Consider the following 16321-nt stretch of genomic DNA (forward strand, 5'->3'; position numbering starts at 1 on the left):
TAACTTTCAAGTTCGACGGTGTGTATGTGTGTGTATGTGTGTGTCTATAGCGTGCTATTGCGTTAATTTCTTTTGCTTTCAAACGACCCTGAGAGATCGCGAACCATCTCCGTGTCAGTTCTAAGATATCGAGTGTTCAAGGTGAGGTAAACGTATAAGCAGGTCGTAATGGAGGAAGGGGGGAAAAAGGAAAAAGAAAAAGAAAACTTTTGTCGCACGAGTCTATATGCAAGTCAAACGATGCATTATTCCTTGACCTGACCTAACGGAGGCTCCTTTCATATTCATTAGAATCATTGCCCTCTTTGGACCGCGAAAGGCGCCCGCATGCTCTCGCTCCTCAACCAAATTTCTTCTACTGTTCTCTTCCTCGCTATTATATTCCTCTGTCCTTATTTAAGATTAAATTAATTTAAATTAAAACGTGTAACGCTCATTTGATTGTATGCTTAATATTTAGAACCATCAGAACTAACTTGTCATTTTTCGCAGAAAGTTTTTGAAAACTTGCGTCTTTATTTTTATTATCTCTTGCACTTTAATTTCTCTGATACAAATTTGTGTATATCGTAGTCGTCCTAGCGTTGAGATAATGAAAAAAAGATAATAAAATAAAATTGAATTTGCAGTATAAAACAATAACATTATACGATGAAAACGAAGAAATCGAAAGTAATTGGAATTCCTTGCTTCCTTTCTTTGTAAACCATCGCGAGAGATTTTCGATCGCAAGTATCATAAATCGAAACAATGAAAACAGATATGTTGTTCTTATAGTAAAAAAAAAAAATGATTTGGCAGAGTAGAAATGACGAAGAAATCAACGAGATGTAATACCAAGGCGGTTTAAACACGAGAATGCCTTTAAATTCAGAAAAAAGGAAACGGAGGTTCATCGGAATTCCTCGCCTCCTTTCTTCCTTCGCTGTCTAAAACCGAGGTTACCGAACATCGGTGGAAAGGAACGGTTTATCGCGGACAGAATCGCTTTGAAAAAATGTCAGCCGAGAGCCTGACAGGACAGATGCATAACGCGCGTGCATTGATCAGCATTTGGACAGTATGCATCGAAAGCTTTTCGGTATCAGTCGCATATCTGAAAGGGTCGTATGAATAACATGCAACGATGCAACGCTAAACTGCCTCGACGCATGCATCAATGAATGAACTTTTCTTTATTCGTCTTGTTCCAGCTACTTGGTATAAAAAAAAAAAGAGAGAACGAGAAATCGCGGAGACATTTTGAATTTAAAGTCCATCCGTGTAAATGGTACTTTCGAAAAATTTTTTTACCAGCACGAAGTAATACTTCATTGTCAGTTGAATCCACATTGTTGCTCTTTGTATAAAGACGTCAGACTGACGAACAATTGACAGATGTTGGCAGATGTTTCTTGTCTCTAGTTTTCCATTTCAGCGAGAAAGAAAATATAGACTAATACCTATCGCGCGCTTTTATACTCTTGTCTCTCGATATGATACTTGTTAAAAATTGAAAAAAAAAAAATTATACATAAACTACGTTCAAACAGTTCGTTTAAGTACACTACGTAATTGACAAGTTTGCCAAAAAAAAAAAAATCTGTACAATTTAAAATTCTTAGTTTGCATCAAACATCAAAGTTTTAGTGAAAATGTACTGCGGACAATTGTGCGCTAGATTTAAAATATTCATATCGTTTAAATTTTAAATATTATTGTCTCTCTCTTTCTCTTCCAAACGATGGCACGACCACGTGATGCACTTTTGTTAGAAGAAAACCGTGAACGTTGACGCGTCCTTTTTTATATTATGCGACACAGATAGGAAACACACTATCTGTTGAAAGAATTGACTTTCAGATGAAGGAACTTTGGACCAGCGTAAAGCCCGGTCGAAAGGTGAATCCTCCCTTCTTCCCCTCTCAAGTTTCTTTCCCCCCTCCCTTCCCTCCCCCTTATACAGAAAACTATAGTTGGTTAAAAATCTATTTTAGGTTTTTGTAGTCTTTTGTCAAGACGATACGTGGCCACAATACAGCTCATTGTATAATTTGTATAGAATTATGGTAATGCATGACGAGAGGGACTTTCGAATCGATTGACCGGCAAATGTCTGTCCCTCTATTGACACGGGGCCTAATGAATTTCCACCATTCGGCGACAATTCGTTTCTTTAAATGCCTGTAATTTCGTTTTCCACGACAATCTGTTTTACAATTTAAATTGGATAACGTTCGTTAACGGGACATTGTAAAGTCGAGACAATCGTCCTCTTCCTTTCGTTGAAACGAGTTAAACAGTTTCGAGCTTATTGCAGACTTCATGACAAACCTCCACATTATTTTTCTACTCGCAATGTTGTTGTTTCGTTAATTCCAGTTTAATTAAATTCCCGCGCAGCGTTGTATCGTTCACACTCGTCGAAACTGCTCTGATCTTTTAATAATTTTACGCTCTCGGGAAATGGGACGCGATTTCGTATTACGTTACGTTAATCATTTTCACAATTTATTTTCAAGTTAAGAACTACGGGGACTATTCTATTTTATGCTTTATGTTATTAAAATAAAACATATTTCATTCTATGTTTTAGATTATCAAAATAAAATATTTTATCTACTGGAATTTTACGTCCCATTCGAAATAGTATTTAAAATATTTCCTCTATAAATGTTACCCAGCTCTGATCGCAATTTATCCAGCACGCGTTTCAGTTACAAATTCAATTTACCCTTCCGTATCAGCGGCGCGAATTGAATTGAATTGAGATATCCGAGATGGTTCGCGTCGCAGGCTCGGCGCCGGCTTTTGCATGGATAAAAACAACGGGCGAAATGTGCACGGAACACGTGAGAGAGTCCGCCAGGGGTTGCATAATCCAGGCAATTTCTATGGAATGACAAGGCTTTTATAAGGTCTCAATTCACCGTAAAATCTTGACATCCTTTCTATCGGGTGCGGGCAATTTGAAAACCGAATATGCCGGCGAACCTTCAATACCGTTTTTTTTTCTTTCTCCTTTTCAAAGAGAGCCGTGACTGGTCATAATTTCGATTGCATAAGTGCAGCCCATCCCCGCCAATGCGCCATCCTTTCCTTTCCTCTCCTCTCCCCCTCTCCCCGTTTCTCTTTCTTTTTTCTTCTTTTTCGAATCCACGGCCGAGGCATACGCCATACTACGACACTTGCATTGTTCACAACGTGTAGGATACTTATGTAAACGCGTACAACAATACTAAGTTACTAATGACACGCTGCTTACCAGTCGCGGTCGCATCCTGCTTCGACTCAAACTCGACGAGGAGTAACGTCAACGTGTGGCACAACTCACGTGTCCCTCTCTACTATCATTAAATTGGTTGTTCCATCCACGAAAATGGAATCGTTGACCCTTTTCAACAGCGCGTATCTTGGTAGCCATAGCTATATATCCACACACGTGCCCAGACTTTGAAGGTTTTACTTTGCTTCGCTCTTTCATCGATACGTCATTAGAAAAATAGACCAGATGACTTATTTGTCAGAAAGAAATTCGGAATCGCAGGTTAAAAAATAAAAAATTCTGTGCCAATTACATGTGTTTGAACTTTTGCAAGATTCGAATTTGAAGTTTTCTTTTGGCAAGCATCAATTTCGGATTTAAATTTGGAGCGAGTGATTACAATTAATTGATAACGTTTTCTTCATTTCTCGCCAGATACGATCGAACAATCGCGAATTTCTTTTGAAATTTTCACGAAAATTGCTCGCATCCGAATTGCTGAAACGTAACTTTCGATAGTTGATATCTCCTCTTAAGTACGATTTAATTATCTAATATACCTGACTGTCATGATCAGACATGTGATCCACACGAGTTTGTTCACGCGAGCGTGACATAATGGAACAATCTCGTCCATAAATTACCGAACACTTATAAATAATAAAATCAAGATGTGCTCACGATTACAAAGTACTTCATTGTTGTTTTCTGAATCCTTTAAACAGTTTGTACAAATTTTTGAAGTGTATAAATATTGTTCTGATTTTAAAATTTCTTCAACTTTTACTAAATGACTCCCAATGTTTCACAGTTCGTACAATGCAATCACCCTTGAGTTTTAGAATTTTATTTTATTTTGTAAATTAGAATTTATCAAATTTTCAAATCGACAACTTACGCCATGTACCCTGCATAAATATTGTTCTGATTTTAAAATTTCTTCAACTTTCACTAAATGACCCCCAATGTTTCACAGTTCGTACAATGCAATCATCCTCGACTTTTAGAATTTTATTTTATTTTGTAAATTAGAATTTACCGAATTTTCAAATCGACAACTTTCATTTAAATTTCCCAAAATATTGACAACAAAATCACGTGAAAGAATCGTATCAATTTCGTTTGAAATTGAGCAAGTGTTTGACTTATGGACTGGATTAACTATCGAAACATTCGTCGTGATACAGCGTCGTTTTAGACAGAGATCTGTCTTATTTGACTACCAGAGATTCTCTCCCAGTACGAAATTCAAAAAGTGGCGGCCTTTTTCGCGCGGTACAACCGGAATAATCGCGAGTTTCCTCTCGGACGAAAATTACTCGCATCCGACTTGGCCATTGAAACGCCGTGACGTGGTCTACTGTGCGCCGATGCTCGCGATCTCGGTAAATAATATTTCGCTGTCGCTCGTAACGACGTGTACGGCACTTCCCCTCCTCCCCGGCCTGTAAACGATTGCTCGTTTTCGCGACGATCGTTACGAGAAACGGCAAACATCCGATGAATTTCCAATCGAACGAGCGCCGCTCGTGTTTTCTCATGCGCTGATGCATTAATGCACGCCACGCTTTCGAAATCATCGGGATCTGTTCGCAGGATCTTCGTGAATTTTCTTAAACCTATCTCCGACAGGATCGCGGCTCCTGTATAATGTTATTATGGACGGGACTTTACATAATAAGGCACGAACATTGAAAGAGTAGACCTTTTATGCAAATTCATGTTTCTTTCAGAGTATAGTTTAAACGTGGAACTTGGCACTGTACTTTGAATATTTCACATATTTTTTTCTTTCGTGCTGCGCGTGTACGCACCTTGCTTTTTTGTAAATACATATATAAAAATCTACAGTCCAGTCGTGGATGAAAATCACGATAATTAAACTTTGGTATAAAGTAGGGGTTTCGTATTTTTGAGAATATAATTTGAAAAACAGAAAACTCGTGATTAATATATCTCTCGATATGTGTATTATCATATCTTTCGATCGTTGTCTACATTCTGTGCAACTTTGTACTTTAACCCTTGTTCTTACTTTTTCATCTCGTTCAGTTTCTTCAGGCGTCTTTTCTTTTTTGCCCATTTATAAGAAACGTGGAATAAAATTATGTTGCATTTAAATGCAACATTTAAATATTATGTATATTTCAATAATATCTATCGAGATATAATATCCACTTTGATAAAATAAAATTTGCATTTTTTCGAATGTAATTTAAAAAAATGGCACATTGTAACAAATATCAAGCATTACGCTTTGAATATTTTATATCATTTTTGTATTCTGTTTCATACCGTGTATAAATGCATCAAAACCTAAAATCTTGTCGCAAAATTACGACCAACGTTCAATCATCGACATTAAATGTAAAATATCAGATTGTTCGGGAAATTCGTATCAGTTTTGACAGCCGACATGTTACACATTGATGATTGAAGAAAAATTATTTGTTTTTCGAACTTCTATCAAATAACGAAACGCTAATTTCAAGCGACTGCCAAAAAATTGAAAACTTCTATAATCTGTTTTAGAACGGCAGTAACCACGATGACGAGAGTGAAGTGTTCTTTTGGGATCCACCGTCCGCGAAGAATCGAAGTTCGAAAAGCCAGAACCACATGCGACAATTGCAGGAACAGTTGGCACAAGCCACCGTGAGGATACGAGATTTAGAAGTGGAACTTAAACGTGTTCAAAAGGTGAGGTATTAGAAACTGCCATTTGTCGTCGAAATAAATAAGAAATAAATAATTCAATGCATTCCAGTTGAAATGAAAGTTGATTGTGCGTACAATATTTTTTGGTACTTTCATTATTACTCCTTGTACCTAATAATCGCATTGTCTCCTCTGTCCCACTAAACATAAAAGGCACAATTACCGGCGCAATTGTTTTCAGATAATTGCATTTAATTTTAACTCTGTAGCGACGTCCGTTTCACGCATATATACACACGTGACAGCACATGTCATTGCACGTTATCTTCAATTAATATCGTATCACTGCCACCTTATTTGTTGAAATGCCCGCGTATCATCATCAATTTATTATTACTTGTATTCTTTACTCCAAATTGCGTAACAGATCGTCGACAGTTTTACATCTCCTTTCATGTTACATATTTCTTTTCAATCTTAACTTTCAACAACTGGAACTATCGACGATTAAAATATAAAATTTGTATCAAAGATGTTAGAGTGCAAGGGATAAAAGAAAAATTGGCGATACAGTAGCTAAAATGTTGTTCAATTTCTTAATTAATTTCGAAGTTTAATTTAAAAAAAAAAAGATAGTGGATCAAGTTCAAAGTGATACTACTATTTAATTACTAAAATTGTTGCAATTGAACTCTAGGTTAATAATTCCTCCTTGAAAGACGAATTCACCGATGGTCACCAAAAAGCGGAATTCCTGAGAGCGAAGCAAGATATGGTGAACCGTATAATACAAATGGAGGAAAAGGTAGGTACACGTTATTTCTTGGTAATTCTTAGTAAATGTATCTCGAAAAAAATGTACACACGAGGAAGCTGGAATTTTTTCGCGTCTAGATTAGAAAATGTACATATTTCGATCTTCGATGTTAACACGATTGAGAAGCATTCCTAATGAATCACCGTACTTGATCAAACAAATTTCAGATCGCTAACGTTAGCGCAGCAGATAGTTTTCAAAATAAGAAGTTCCAATGTAATCCTTTGAGTTTACTTTATATTAAACGACGTAGTGTATTTAAAAGCTTCAATGTGATCGAATAAAGCAAACGATCAAGCGCGAAGATAATTATTTTTAGCAACTGTTAACACCGTGCTAATGAATATCGACACGCTGCCGATAGTTGAAAGTTCTTTGCATAGTTTTCTGTGAGATAAGATCCAAAACGCTTCAATAAAGATATGGTTTCCATTCCTTTCTTTATTGTATCAGTTGATTCATTCCTTTGGTCAATTAAGTGTCTGTACATTATTTTCTCGAAACACAAAAAAGAAAAGCACGACGTTCAGAGAAATGAAAAAAAAAAAAAAAAAAAAAAAAAAACACAACGTTCAGAGAAAAAAAAAAAAAAAAAAAAAAAAAAAAAATTGCGCCTCGCGATATTAAGAAATTTCGACATTTTGCGACGAACGACACGTGGTAAAAAGCGAAACTATGTTAACCAGAGCCGGGAGGCCGAGAGGAACACGAAACGCGTGCAATCGGACGAAACAACATTGATCAATGATTTCCGTACGGTGCTGTCCAAATTGAACTCCCTCGAGAAGCTGGATTTAGTTCGTGGCGCGCTAAAAGCGCTGGAAACCGAGAACGAGAAGTATTATAGCGAGGCTAATAAGCAAGAGAAGTCCGACTTCGATGAAAAGTTTAAGAGGCCCGCCAGCGTGAACCACGAACCTGTCGCGTTGAAGCCTAATTTCGACGTGAATTCGGAGAATCACATAGGACATGATGGATTTATCGAGACCTCAAGCAACAGGGAGTCAGAATTGTACAAGAAAATCGAGGAGCTTCAGGAAGAGAATAAGAGATTGTTCGCCAATATCGAAGAACTGGATCAGCAGCATGAAGAATCGATAGGTAAGCGTGTTCGTATATGTACGCTGTCTTGATTATAAATCACCGGATAGTTAATAAAATTAAGATGTGATTACAAACGATCATAATCTCAACCTCATTGTTGTTTTTGAATTCTTTAAATAATTTGTGCACAGAGTTTTTCGATTTACCTGCATATGCATATAAGCTTTAACTCATTAAATGTTGTAATTATTGTTCTATTTTTGATCTTCTATGATTAATCATTTCTCATTAAATTTTCACCGAATAATTGGCACAATGCATCCAGGTATTAATTTTTCGTTTGATTTTTCTCTTATAAAATCATACGATTATTACGTTGTAATGATCATTTTATTCAAAATGAACAAACAAGCGTCCGGTGACTTATCGTCGGGAGCGTATATCCTCCGATTTGTTAACATTTTCTTTTGCTTTTCTTTTCAAATGAATGATTGACCGCTGTTTCCTCAACTCTTAGAGAAGCTATTGTCTCTGAAGGAGGAGATCGAGAGGAAACACCAGTGCCTTCAAAATGCCTACGAGCAGCTTTACGTAGACTACAATCAAGCTCAAGACAAAGTGATCCAACTAGAAGGTAAACTCCAGGAGTCCAGCGTGCCGATGCGAACAGAAACTGTCGATCGTTCCGTGCAAACCGACAGCGTCGAATGCGTGGACGAGTATATCCAGGACGAGAGAGGTGACGAACTAACCAGGAAAGTGAAATACATTCTGGAGCGATTCTCCGTGGAGATGGAACCGGACGAGTCGATTTTCGAAACCCTGACGCAGCAGTACATTGACGTGAAATGGACGAAAGACATGATGGAATGGGAGATTGAGTCGTTGCAAGAAAAGGTGAAATGCCTCGAGGTGGAGAATTCCGCGTTGCGCAAGAAACACTGGTTGAGAAAGAAAAATGCGATGATACGAGGCCCGAACGAAACGCGATCAAAGAGTCAGGACCAGTCGAAATTGGAGAATATCCCGGAAGATATCGAGGACACGTTCAACACGATGGAGAACCTGAATCGAAGATTGCACATGGCGTTGGACGAGAACGATGAGTTACGGAAGAAGATCGATTTGTTGGAGAACGCGAAGAAGGATGTGCAGGAACAGCTGAGGATGTCGTTGGAGAAGTGCAAAGGCCTGGATGAGAACATCGAGTTCATCGAGGAGCTGAAACTCGATCTCGAGAACGTGAGACGGGAGTTAAAAACGTCTATTTCTAACGCGAAACAATTAGAGAACAGTTTGACGCTGCTGCGAGATTCGAAGGACGAAATTCAACGGGAGAACGAGGAACTGTCTCGGAGGAGCGAACAGTTGGAGATAGAGTTGTCGCAGTGGCGTGAAAGTAATTCAGAGACGGGGAATAACGACACGTTGAAAGATCTGCAGATGCAATTAACGGAAACCAACCGCGAGAAAGATGACTTGGAGTACGATATATTAAACATGAGAAAGGAACTGGACGAAGCGTTGAACCAAATAGAGATGAAGGAAAGCGTGATAGCAAAGCTGGGTCAGGAGAACGAAAGTCTAATGAAAGAAAAGAATTCGCTGTTGGAACAGTTAACTGCCATTCAAGACGATTCCAATGATAAAATAGACCTAGTAATCACAGAAAAATCATTGTTGGAACAGGAACAGACCGAGCTGAAGGAAAAAATAACGAATAATGAAAAGATGTTGAACGAAACTAAGGAATCATTGCGAGGGATGGAAGAAAGGTATGCAAAACTGGAGGACGAATTTTTCTCGATGAATAAGACGGCTGAGAAGCTTCAGTTGGAGAACGAAAATTTACAGAATGAAATAAAGAAACACGAAGAATTAAAGATTAATGAATCGAAGCTCAACGAGTTAACTGGAAAATTAAGTTCCATGCAAAGCGATTATGCTCAAATAGAGAATGAAATTGAAATGCTACGTCTAAGGGAAAGGGAATTGATAAAGCTGCAAGAGAGTTTCGCCACCTTGACTGAAGAAAATAAAACCCTGAAGATCCAATACGAAGAAACCAAGGACAACTGTGTAAAATTGGAGCAAATGGTAGCGTGTTTACAAGCGGTGAAAGAAGACTTGTCAAATCGTGTAAATGAAAGTGTCTGTGATAACGAGAAGCAACAACTTGTATCCCTTTTAGAGGAAAAGACACGAGAGAACGACATCTTGAAAAATGATAATAGTAAACTAATGGCGGAGATATTCAATTCGCAAAAGAAATTACAAGAGGTAATGGACAATAACGCAGAATCGGCTGATATGAGCAAAGAAACAATAGAAAGTCTATCTCATCTCATCAGAGAAAAAGACGAGGAAATTAATAGTCTGAAAAATACGCTCCATCTTGCCGAGACTGATAAGGAGATGTCAGATCATTTTGCGACGATAAAGAACGAAAGGGATGAACTCGTGAAACTTGTAACGAGCAAGCACAATGAAAACGTGCAGTATCACGACGAAATTCAAAGGTTGTCGCACCTCTTGAACGAACAAACATTGCAGATTCAAAGTTTGCTAGTGAAGAAAGATCATAATCTATCCGAATTGAAGGAGAAAGATACTCAACTTCTGTCGATAAAGAACGAGTTAGAGGCAATGCAGCAACGTTTGAGAAATGCCGAAGAATCAAAGAACAAAGAAACTTGCAGTGTCGTCGGACATTCAACTCTCGCGGCGGAAATTGCGATTCTCACTGAAAGATGTAGCGTGTTAGAAGGAGCACTAATTCAAGAGCAGTCGAACAGTAGACTGTTGCAGGATCAATTTAATAAAAGTCAAAGTAAAGATACTTCGACATGTAGCATCGTGGAACACTCAACGTTAACAGGCGACATTGCGATTCTCATGGAGAAGTGTAACGCGTTCGAGGCAGCGTTAATTCAGGAGCAATCGAATAATAGAATATTACAGAATCAACTTAATGAAAGCCAGAACAAAGAAACTGTGACATGTGGTATCGGCGAACACTCAACGCTAGTAGCGGAAATTGCGATCGTCATGGAAAAGTGTAACGCGTTAGAGACAGCATTAATTCAGGAGCAGTCGAACAACAGAATGTTGCAGAATCAACTTAATGAAAGCCAAAGCAAGGAAGCGACTGCCGCGAAGGAGTTAGAAAGGTTACGAACGCATTTAGTCGAAATGGAATCGAGCTACACGGAAGATGCTTTACTTGCGGAGGAAGCGCGAAAAGAATTAGAGGGGAAACTACAGCAGGCTGAAGAAAAAGTAAAGAGCAGTTCAAATGCATACACATCCGCAAATATAAGAGCGAATCAGCAAGTAGAAACGTTGCAGCAACAAATAGCATTGATTATTCAACAAAGGGACGATATACAGAATAAATTATCTACCGCTGAAGATAAAATTCTGTCACAAACTGCATCCTTGACTAACTTGCAGATTGTCTTGGAACAATTCCAACGAGGTGACTTGAAATATTTAGGAATTATCAGTTCTTAATAAGTTGTTAATAATAATTGGAACTCGGTTAGTTGATAATAACTTGCATCTATAATTTTTAGATAAGGAAAAAGATATCCTAGCAGCGACTGAGAGAATTCAATCTAAATTAAACGAATCCTATAAAAAACAAGAGGAGTTGGGCAATGATGTAGCAATTCTTAAGGTATATTTATATAGTTATGTATTGTTTGTTTAATAGTTAATAGGCAAACATATAACTTTTAAATAACTGTTAATAGGAGCAATTAACTGAAGCTAAAGAATGCTTACAAGCAGCATCCAGATTAAGTGAACAACTCGATAAAAAAACAGAACGTATCGAACAGCTGAGCCAAGAAGGTATTCAATTCTATTATTATTATAAAGTATTACATTTGTCTGCATCTTGTTTCTTTTACATTTCGCATGATTTAGCAATTTCTTTGCAATTATTCTTCGATCATTATTTATCGATTACAAATTCACACGATATTTATACGTTCACAAAGAAAATTTCTGTTCCTAAATCCATGAAAAGTCGACATACATACATCTGACGTAATTAATTATGTGATAAATATGTCAATTAATATCATCTTCAAAAATTATTGTTAAGCATAAGTAAATAATACGCACATGTGCTTCTTTGGTGTGGACTATAAATGTCCGGGATTTTTATGTGCAATTTATAAAATAAAGTTTCAGGTTTCTAATTTCTTAGATAAAATAAAGCTTGATATTATCTAATTATTAAAATTTTCAATATAAATTGCTATGTAACATCAATATTAAATATTGTCATATTGAGAATAATTCAATAATTTATATACTAATCCTTTTTATATGAAGTATTTTTTTCATTGTTTTCATTTTTTTCATTTATTTTGAAGAAGACTTACATTTGAATTTTTATAAGTGAATTATTCTCATATGATTCAAATTTTATGAAGTATATTGTATCTAGATTAAATTTTATGAATTGTATTGTATTTAGATTAAATTTATTTGTTCTAATTTTTTACTAATACAAGATAACAGATATGTAATTGCCTAAATTGTATCATTACTGACCATATGCAATGAAGAATACAAAAAAAATATATATATATTAATATTGAAATAATAAAACAAAATGAAAATCTGTTAACTAGTATTAATGTTTGAGGTCAAGAATATGTTAGTTCACTTAAAATTCCCTTTTTATATAAAATAAATATAAAAGCACATGCAGTAAATTATGCAAAAGAATTTGATGCTATAATAGCTTGCCTATACACAAAATATCACATATGTTCTAATTATATAATTTACGCACTGGTGAAATGGTTAAATTCTACACTATTATCATCAGTTTGAGTGTGATCTGTGACTAATCTGCAAAAAGCAAACACGTAAACAATCTGGTGATGTAGTCAAATATCAGCTGGTAATTCTGGGATTTCGACAATAGCCCAGGATTCTTGCTGGTATCCGGCTACGAACTGGACAATCGCCTTAGCGCACTAAATCACATCTTTGTTGGCTCATGCATTGCCACTGGTGCTGGTACTATCTTCTCCTATTTTTTTTACATATAAATCCCTACTTACTAACATAAAATATTGTTAGATAGCAAGGGCACAAAAGTAAAAAATTTTATTGTATGGTTTTTTTTCGTTTATGTGTAAATTATATTTTTTAACTTAGTTTGTGTCATCAAGAATCTATCAATATTGTTAAACATATATATACATATATATAATTTATAATTTGTGTAAAATAGATAATTCGTTCTTCCAATTGATACAACTGGAATGTTGATAGTGTGAAAATTGTAATTATTATTGTGAGATTTCTTATTTCTCAAGAGAAAAATGTTTAACAACCATAAATTTACAATACTATTGTAACTATATTACTATAAGTTATAATAGTAATGTATAATGATGTTACTTAAATAATATCTGCTATAATTATATTATTCATAAGTGAACTATGTATTTCTGTAGTTTTTTATAGAACTTGAAAGTTAAGTTCAATATTTAAATACATCACAGATAAAATAAGAAATTTAGTTATAGATACATGTATTAAAATAATATGTAATACATAAGCAAATGTGTATAAACGTAAAATCTGGTAGCGTTAGCGTGGGTAATCTCATGCGGTAACTGTGAGCGTGTGAATTGTAAAAGCTCATATTACCTCGTGGGGTTTCCCACCCGTTACCATTATCCTACAAGGATGAAATGTTATTGAAGGTTTTCATTCTGCTATCTATGATGTACATTTTTTGTTTTATTTTATCTCCAATCATTAATATTATTGGAGTTATGATTTATTTAATTTTTGTAAGAGTAAACTCCCTCTGAACTGAAATCTATATCTTTATTTGTGCTAGTAAAAGCTATATAAATGAAACTATTTTATGATTATGTAGCTATTGCAAGTTATATTACTTTGTAAGATGAAGTACATGACTTTATTTATAAAGAACTATAATGAGACTATATTAAAATAGCTACTGTAATGTATTGTAATATGTATTGTAACATACTAAAGTACTTATTACTATATTAATATAGCTTTTCTTACTTCTAGTGGCATGTGTCATAGTTTGCTAGTATAGCATGATAAGTGAAGAATGCAGCATGAGCAACTAAGACATGGGTGTGAGTATTACATCAGGTACTGGTGTAATATTCAGACAACCAGTACTTGTGTTATACTTACGCTCATGTCTTTTCAACCTTCAAATCCGCCAACTTTACAACGCTGGAATGCACATGTATAGAAATGAAACATCCAACATGCTAAACTTTTCCTTAAACAGTTAATATCTACTGTCTGAAATTACAGTTTTAAGAATATCAAACTAGTGTAAAAATTATTTTCTAATGTTTATTGATCTTGTTTCTATTATTCTTCTTTTTTACATGGTTTTATTATATATTTCTAGTGGACCGGTTAACAAATCTTGTAAATACTGCTGATCGCAGAATAGAAGAGGCACAACAAAGTGGAGAGGGAAAAGTTGATAAGTTAATATCTGTTTCATACATTTATAAACATTATTTCTAGATAGAATTAGAATTCTTAATTTTAATTATATTCCTAAATTTTTCTATTTTATTTTATATATTAAAATTATTAAAAAATGCAATTATTAAAAAACGACATTCATTCTTTTCAGAACTCTCGTTAAAAATCTTTTATTGGGTTACCTGTCTTCGTCGGCAGCAGATAAATCTTCGGTCCTCAGAGTGTTCTCCACGGTTTTGGATTTCAATGAAATAGAGAAGGATAAAGCGGGATTGAACAACGTAGTCGGGCAAAATAGTTGGTTTTCTCGTTTAAGTGGCGGATCTATCGTTCCTAATAAGGTAAATCAATATTTCTCACGTAACAATTATTTACTGCACAATGTAACAAACACTCGTTAACAAACAAATTGCACTCATTAACAAACAGATTAAAATAAACAAACTGTTCTCCACTCCACGCACGCACGTTCGCGGGTCTTGCAACAACTAGTGCGAAATATCGAATAAGTGGCGCTGTTGTATACGTATATCGATATGCATATCGATCATATATATATATTACTTCGATCATATGAATTAGATATACACACACATGCATATACGTGTATAGAATATAAATATACATGTAAATATATAAATATTCTTATAAAAATATAAAATACGTTATATAAATAATAATTCTGTTATCCAGGATCAGGAGGCGTCATTGTCAGCAGCATTCATTAGATTTCTAGAAAACGAATCGAAACCTAAGCCACAATTACCAGCATTGCCAATTCAAACATCGGTAAGAATATTAATCTGTAGTTATTTATTTATTCTTAACAATGTTTATCATTACAAATTATTGATGTGATTATTCTTCTCTAGCCGTTACCACGACCCGGACACAGTAGACAACATTCTACGTCCTCAACACAATCTACTTCGTTACTTTCCAATGTAAATTTACCAACATTCCCGGACTTTATTCCAGCCAGAAATACAGGATCTATTTTGAAAGAAGTACTGAAGGACAGCTGATATTAACAATTCCTATATATTTTTCTTTGTAAATTGTAAGACTGTAGTGGAAAGCAATGTTTAAGGGAAATTTGTTTGTTGAATTTCACTTAATAAGAGTAAACAAAGGAAATGATTATGAAATTAATTTTACCATGCTTTTATAAGAGAAAAAACGATGTTTATAATAAATCATATTAATGAATTGTTAAATACAATACATTACAACACATTGCTTCCTTAACATCGATTTTTCATCATAAAGGAAATAACTTAAATATTTGTAAAAAGTTTTACTTGATAAAATCTAATAAAAATAATAAAACATGTAATATTTCATGGTGCTTACGGGAGAAATGTTTAACGTCAATCCGAAAATTCAATTTTCAATTGACAATAATTAAATAATGTAAATTGATAAAAGATATGTTACAATAATCAGTATAGAGTGAAAATTTCGTCAATTCAAAATCCGTAATCATATTATTTTGTTAAAAACAAGATAAAAAATATTTTATCTCAAATTGTACAACGAATAGGATACATTTGTATTGAATTTGTTCACATGTATTTGTAAAGATAATATGAAGTGTAACATTGATGTGATTCATTCGTTTACTTGTGCAAATAATAATATTAAATTTGATGTAATCTAATTTATAACTTAGACATTAATTACAAGTTTTATTTATATCTTTGCAATTTTAAACATTATAATACTCTGAGATAAAATATTTGAATCATTTCAGTTAGTTTTACATTAACTGTATATATGAAATTATGTATTTAAAGAAACAAAGTGGTGGGTTAGCAATAAATAATAAATAATAAATTATAAATTAATATTATATACAATATAATATTTCAATTTATTGGCTAAAACTTTTAACAAAAATTAGATATAGATGATAGTAATTTACTATATCTTTTTTATTGAATTTCATTTATCTAAAATATGTATTCAGTGGTTATAATACGACCATTTCTAAACATTATACAACTTCTGTTATAACTATATAATTTTTATAATTATGTTAT

The 16321-nt window shown here is 34.5% G+C and overlaps 1 protein-coding gene across 2 annotated transcripts; it reads left to right on the forward strand.

Annotated features, from left to right (window-relative positions):
* The first annotated feature begins 5752 nt into the window (after positions 1–5752).
* On the forward strand, positions 5753–15721 carry LOC122538985 (thyroid receptor-interacting protein 11-like). 2 transcript variants are annotated; one of them, XM_043673540.1, is made up of 11 exons: positions 5753–5944; positions 6600–6707; positions 7406–7820; positions 8281–10442; positions 10473–11241; positions 11339–11442; positions 11519–11618; positions 14197–14278; positions 14431–14620; positions 14973–15068; positions 15152–15721. In XM_043673540.1, the coding sequence occupies exons 1-11, from the start codon at positions 5864–5866 to the stop codon at positions 15302–15304; spliced, it is 4260 nt and encodes a 1419-aa protein (XP_043529475.1). In that variant the 5' UTR covers positions 5753–5863; the 3' UTR covers positions 15305–15721. The 2 variants fall into 2 exon arrangements, with proteins under 2 accessions (XP_043529475.1, XP_043529474.1); XM_043673539.1 differs by having other exon boundaries at positions 8281–11241.
* Positions 15722–16321: the final 600 nt, after the last annotated feature.

This window comes from Frieseomelitta varia, unplaced genomic scaffold, assembly GCF_011392965.1.
Source record: "Frieseomelitta varia isolate USP_RPSP 00005682 unplaced genomic scaffold, Fvar_1.2 scaffold_185, whole genome shotgun sequence".
Taxonomy (NCBI): Eukaryota; Metazoa; Arthropoda; class Insecta; order Hymenoptera; family Apidae; genus Frieseomelitta; species Frieseomelitta varia.

Excerpts from the sequence above, each read along its gene's own strand:
- LOC122538985 (XM_043673539.1), top strand. The coding sequence starts at position 5,864 with ATGCGACAATTGCAGGAACAGTTGGCACAAGCCACCGTGAGGATACGA. Across the intron at positions 11,443-11,518 it reads ATGATGTAGCAATTCTTAAG|GAGCAATTAACTGAAGCTAA; the intron begins GTATATTTATAT and ends AACTGTTAATAG. Across the intron at positions 11,619-14,196 it reads CGAACAGCTGAGCCAAGAAG|TGGACCGGTTAACAAATCTT; the intron begins GTATTCAATTCT and ends ATATATTTCTAG.